Source organism: Pecten maximus, chromosome 8 (assembly GCF_902652985.1).
Source record: "Pecten maximus chromosome 8, xPecMax1.1, whole genome shotgun sequence".
Classification (NCBI taxonomy): Eukaryota; Metazoa; Mollusca; class Bivalvia; order Pectinida; family Pectinidae; genus Pecten; species Pecten maximus.
Genome location: NC_047022.1, coordinates 42,649,400 through 42,655,967, shown reverse-complemented (window position 1 = coordinate 42,655,967; position 6,568 = coordinate 42,649,400). Strand labels below are relative to the sequence as shown.

General features: G+C 34.4%; 1 protein-coding gene across 1 annotated transcript; it reads left to right on the top strand.

Annotated features, from left to right (window-relative positions):
• The first annotated feature begins 1,499 nt into the window (after positions 1 to 1,499).
• On the top strand, positions 1,500 to 6,028 carry LOC117332338. The gene is made up of 6 exons (XM_033891224.1): positions 1,500 to 1,794; positions 2,126 to 2,251; positions 4,493 to 4,637; positions 4,887 to 5,032; positions 5,397 to 5,479; positions 6,023 to 6,028. Exons 1-6 carry the CDS (start codon positions 1,503 to 1,505, stop codon positions 6,026 to 6,028), a joined length of 798 nt encoding a protein of 265 aa, XP_033747115.1. The 5' UTR covers positions 1,500 to 1,502.
• The last annotated feature ends 540 nt before the right edge of the window (positions 6,029 to 6,568 follow it).

Sequence of the window (6,568 nt, the reverse complement as noted above, 5' to 3'; positions counted from 1 at the left end):
AAATATTGAGTATGACTATGCAAATAAAAATACGTCAAACACAACAATATCGCGAAACGGAACTGTGGAAAACGTTGAGACTGCTAAACTTGAAGGTAACGTGGAGGATGTCAATGGCTGCGGTGTTAGTATCGTTGGAGAAAGGCAAGCAAATAGCCAGTCTTGGGATGGATTATTTTGGTGTGTTGATACATATAGTCGAAATAATCAATGGTTTAAACTGGAAAATGACCCAACAGATCGAATAAATTTATTCTCTATTCGATTACTAAAGAGCGAGGCGGGGGCATGGAATCTTGATCTTCTCATCAATGGTAAGCAAAAGGCGGTATTGAGTGGAATTTCATTACCTAAGAAGGCTAAAATGTTTTTCCATACTTCGACGAACAATGGGCACAAATATCCATTGTTATGGCACGATCCCTACCAGGCGTATGTGACAGTAACAGAAGTATATATACCGACAGAGGTTGACTCGTTATGCCAACATGGTCGGGGATTCTTTGACAACGAAAGTAAAATTCGAAGTATACAATTAGGAATATCTGACGGACTTGATCAGGTCACCAACATCTCACCATTCCAGAGCGTGAAGACGTTTTGCCAAATATGCTCTTCTCAATGTTATATTGGATGTGATGAGAATTGCATGTTCAACTCAGATTTTGAGTTGTTGTCTTTCCATATATCGAACCTTCATTTACAAGAAATTGTCATTGAGAACATTGGAGACGATGTTATAGTAAAAAACGCAAAAACTTATTATGCCATTGCTAAGGTAACCAATTTCGCAGGAAATGAAATTATTTCGTATTCAAATGGCATCGTTGTGGATACAACCCCTCCAGTATGTGAACCAGTGAAATGCGTAGACCCCGCCTACAGCAGCACGGAGGAGACAAACTTCATTGGCACCAATCAACAAATAGGCGCGTATTGGTCTTGTATAGAAGATATCAGTGAGCTCAAAGAAACAGTAATAAGTGTCATCTCTGTTGATGATGGTCTGGATATTTATCAAGAGGAGAACGTTGGCTTGGAGTCATCAATCAACATTGTGTTATTGAATGGAACCTACTTCCAAGACAAAAAGCAATATAGATTTAGCTTGACAATTTCTAATACTGCTGGACTTTCATACTCATCTTTCTGTGATGTGACCGCCCTATTTTCCCCTCCGGCTATAGAGCATCTCCATGTGAAAACGCTCTTTGATGTAGTAGCGGCTAGCTCTGTAGAATTGATAGACCAAAATGACAGATTAGGAGTATTCTGGGCCAATGAAGATAGTAATGTGGAAACTTACGGTAGGAAAAGGTTTATTTATCTTATTTTGTATTTAAAGTACTATGGCATTTAAAAAGGGATAAAACACCTGTAAACAACAAATATTATTATTAAATATGACATGCAAATATTCTAGCGTCGGGATATCAAGGTTTAAAAAAATCAAAGTTATATTTTCAGCGTAGCATGAGTTTGCAATTATTTCTGTTTCAGAGATGAAAGTAGGTACAGAACCAGAGAAAGATGACATAATCCCCCTGGCCACCATCGGTGTGAACACATCATCTAGTTTTTACATTCTTAACGATAAAATCTGGATCGACGGCGTCCAGGCACCCTTAAATGTATCCGAACTTGCTGATCCTTCGACAGCTAACCTGTACAATACGAGTGATACTGCCCCGATGTTTCTGATGGAACCAGGACGCTGTCTTTACATTACAATACTGGCACGTGGACCATCACACTTAGCAAGTACTGTACACAAGGCACCGCTATGTATTGCAAGTAAGTAACAATTAAGGCTAATTTGAGATTCATTCATTATATAGATCAAACACTAATGTTGATGTGGCATATTTCTTATCGAATTCATTATCAGTCCCAGATAGAAAATGCACTGTCAGACCGGGGTTCAAACACTAGCCGGATGTTATACCAGTTAAGCTACCTGGTCGCCGATTATCGACCAGGTCCAGTTTCATTACACACGTATACGTATACTGCTTATTGTAAGGACCACTGTATGTAATATAACTATCCTAAGCTGACAAAATGATTAATCTACAACTTCTATGACTTAACAAAAAAACTCAAATCGTATTTGTTTTCTTAACAGGGAGCACTGACGCCTCAATGAATTCCTCAACACAAACACAAATCGTGGTGTATGCAGTCAAGACCTCTATGACAACAATACAAGGCGACGTTGAGGCATTGTCGGACTTGATTGTCAACTACACAGGTAGATAGATGGGGTTTTGTCAGCAAAAGGGCTGAGGCTTATTTTTAACTATGATCTATGACAAGCTACGGGCATTCACTTTGCATTTTAGCGATTGATTTTAGAAAAAGTGTTAAGTTTATTTATCAACCATCGTAGTTATGACCCCCACCTCCACCACCCTTTCCACTTCCTCTATGGGCTGGAACCCCGCTTATTTTGTCGGTCGATAACGCGTTGGCGTTTATTTCTTTCTGTTTTATTAAGATATGTTACATCGTTGGGTGGTTGTTTCATTGAAGGGAAGCATTTGCTCTTTTCTGTACTTAATAAAAACATATTTTATTACTATTTAATTAAATAACTATGGTTATCGCTTAATTAGCCACTGGAACTGGTATAAGATATAATCTGCAGCCAAACAGGAATATGTGGATAGAAAATACGACTTTGTTTTGTCAATTAAATAAACTGGCATCATAATACGTATGTTCTTTAGAGGGAGAGAAGGTTTAAGCAACCCTTTTCTTATCAAACAAATAAAATCAATAAGGATAAGACGAATTTATAGTAAATTATAAAGTTTGGGTATTGTAATGGAAACTTATTTTGATAACCACAGTATTTTAGATATAGGAACAGAAAAAAATAAAAGAACTGTCAAAAATTTGCACAAACATATTTTGGAGGAAAGTTTTAAAAGTCTTGTATCAAACCATTAGTGCAAGTAACATATTATATAAAACAAATATTTCTCAAAATCTACTATGGTGTAATAATGAAATAAAAATTAATCAAAAAGTTATCTTCTATAAAGCATAGTATAAGAAAGGTGTACAATTTATATATGATGTTATCAAAAGTGATACATATTTTTTACAGTTCTGAGGAATTAAGGGGAAAATACAATATCAAAACAGATTTCGTAATCTATCAAGGATTAAAAAAATCGGTTGAGGAATGTTACATATTATGGTGAAGAAACTATTTTACTACCAGCTATACCTCTTGATCTCAACTTATTCATAGAAACAACTAAGGCGCGCAAGGTTTTTACAAAACATTTGCAAAGATAATTTAAACCAAAACCTACAGCTCGACGAAAATGGAACCATATCTTAAACTTTAATAAAGATACAATGTACCTGGGGAAAATATATATAACCCATGTCAAAACCACTACTAATTCAAAATTTCATTGTCTTCAATACAGAATAAATAATAGAATCCTTACTACAACCTCTTTCCTCTTTTGTAAATCCACCAACAATCTCTTCTCCCTTTGCAAAGCAGAACCAAAAACCATAACACATATACTTTTGGATTGTGATAATGTATCTAACCGGATTGAAAATATAAGAATTACTATCATAACTAAGAAAATTGGTTTGAAATTTGAAAAACAAGAATTCATCTTTTATCAATATATGAATAAACACCAATAATTTAATCTGGATAACAGCATTCTCCTTACTATAAAACAGTTCATATACAAACGTAAATGTTAAGAAGTAGATTTTCGCTACAGTTTAAGAAATATAAATTATTAGATTTGAGTTAAAAGCATATCAAATTATTATTTCAGTAAATTGTTATAAAACAAAGGTCAGCTAATTGCTCAAATAAATAAATGGCTACCTTTTCAAAATTTTAGCTGAGAACATGATACGTTTTTTCCCCTTAAATATCAATATCACCAGCCTTTCCTTTGTGTTTTTTCACTTGACATTTGTTCATTTTGAATTGCTTTTCCCCGAAGTTAGTGGAATAAGTGATTTTTATGACAATATTTTGAATCAACTGATAACTAAATTATCGATCTACATGTTTCTGTTTAATGTCCATGTCATTGTGCATGTATATATGTTTATGTTTTTATGTATTTGTTTGTTGTCATTGTCATTTTCATTTTTTTTTTTTTGGTGCTATAACTTCAACTATCAATTTTACCTCGTCAAAGATTATACGGTTCCAATTAATATAGGTATTGTTTTTTCAATCACAAGCTATAGCATCACAAATTATTAACAATATTACTACATATAAATAATCTACCATCATTTAATAGAAGCAATAAAATCAAGTATCAATGTCTTCTATAATCAAAACTTGTACATGTATATTGTTTTCGTATTTATGGCTTGAAATATGATTTAAAATGCATAAAAACTGGTTTTCAAAACATCAAATTTAACCATATGTATTTAGTTGAAATATAGGAAGCGTAACGATTTAGCGACCGATGTACTTTATGATTCAAAGGGTTCTCCGGATACGCCATTATTGGCCGGTTATCTGATTCCGATGTGACGACAACATATGGGTCTGCAGCATCAGCAACATTCCTTTCGTTTATTACCAACCCCAACATCACACTGAAAATGACGTCACGCGTATTAACAAATAGGTACGTCAGTGAATGTACAACAACTATTTTTAAAGTAGAAACAAAAAGACCATCACAGTTAAAATGAGTATCTTCGAAAAATCTTTGAATAGTATTGTTGAAATTGTCATCGATAATTGCGTCATCATGCCAATAATTAAGTCAACACAAGCTGATAATTAAGTCGACTTAACATGTTGCTGGTGTGAATCATATTCACTAATATGTAAAGCCTTAGAAGGATGCATTAATGTATAATATCTGTTACAGAGTCCTGCGGTTCCTTGGCGAAACATTTTTCATATCTCCTACACCATCTTATGAGTTCTTTGCCATGGATATAAAGGTCGCAGTCAATTCAACACTTGATCCTGGGACTTTACCAGTGTTAGTGGTGTGGATAACAGACGAGGGCGGTAATTTCCTGTGTATTATACCCATATCAATATGTGACTTCGAAGCAAGAATAATACTGATGAACTATATGTTACTTTTCAATAACTTGATAATCTAAAAAAAATATGTGAAGATATGTTTTATGTTAAATTTATGGGTCGATACCTTGTTTATTTGTTTTTTATTATTAAAATTTCTGTAATAGATAAAAGATGTATTGTGCGTTGATATCAATGTGATGAAATTGTGAATAATTTTAAGAAAAAAATTAAAACTAAAAGCGTTCAACATCTGAATGATTAAAATAACGACATATGTAAGGCAATGTTGAATCGAAAACCACTTATTCCTGTAACGTGCATTATTTATGAAATGTTCTTTCAGGAACTGGTCATTGGGATGTGCTAGATCAGAAATGTGCATCTGGATACTATGAATCGTCTGGCGATGGTTATATCGTTTTCAAGGTACATAATATATGTCAAAATTTGAGACAGTCTTCAGGTTAAAAAAACGTTAAATGATGCGATTTACCTGTAATGCAATCACAAATTGATACTCGTTAGTAAATTGATACAGGGAATGAAGATATTCATGAAAAGACATAAAACATACTACAGTATTAACAACTCTCTTGACACATACCACAGGAATAACCACACTCATGAAACATACCATATGAATAACCACTCTCGTGAAACATACCAAAGGAAAAACCACATTCGTGAAACATACTACAGAAAAAACCACACTCGTGAAACATACTACAGGAATAACCACTCTCGTGAAAGATACCACAGGATTAACCACACTCGTGAAACATACCGCAAGATTAATCACACTCGTGAAACATACCACAGGATTAATCACACTCGTGACACATACTACAGGAATAACCACACTCGTGAAACATACCAAAGGATTAACCACACTCGTGAAACATACCACAGGTTTAACCACACTTGTGAAACATACATCAGGATTAACCATACTTGTGAAACATACCACAGGATTAACCACACTCGTAAAACATACCACAGGATTAACCACACTCGTGAAACATACCACAGGAATAACCACACTCGTGATACTTACAACAGGAATAACCACAGTTTGGAAAATGGTGTCATAAAATGAACTAAGACATTTGAAGAAGTTATTTCAATGTCTCGCTTTAATAGACGGTGCTTTGTCATAACAATGCCGACCTTGTGTCCTTCTATCGGTTTGTCCTTCGTCACGAAGATGTACTTGCGTGTTAATTCGAGATCCATTCCGTCAGATATCTTCGTCGTTTATAAGAGACGAAACCTAATGCAAAGTTCGGTTTTAATTTCACAATAAATCATTATTATACAATACGCATGTTCTTTTAGCGAGGCAATGAATGCAAATAAAAGCAAAATCCATATAAAAAGTACACTGCACCTCAGGAGTCGGGGGACAAAAGAAATAAATAGTACAAACTAGTCGAACCCGTCCGTATATCCGTCTCTTTGCTCATTATAGTTGATAGTCATATAGGACCGAGGGGTATATTTGTATTTCATGCAGTA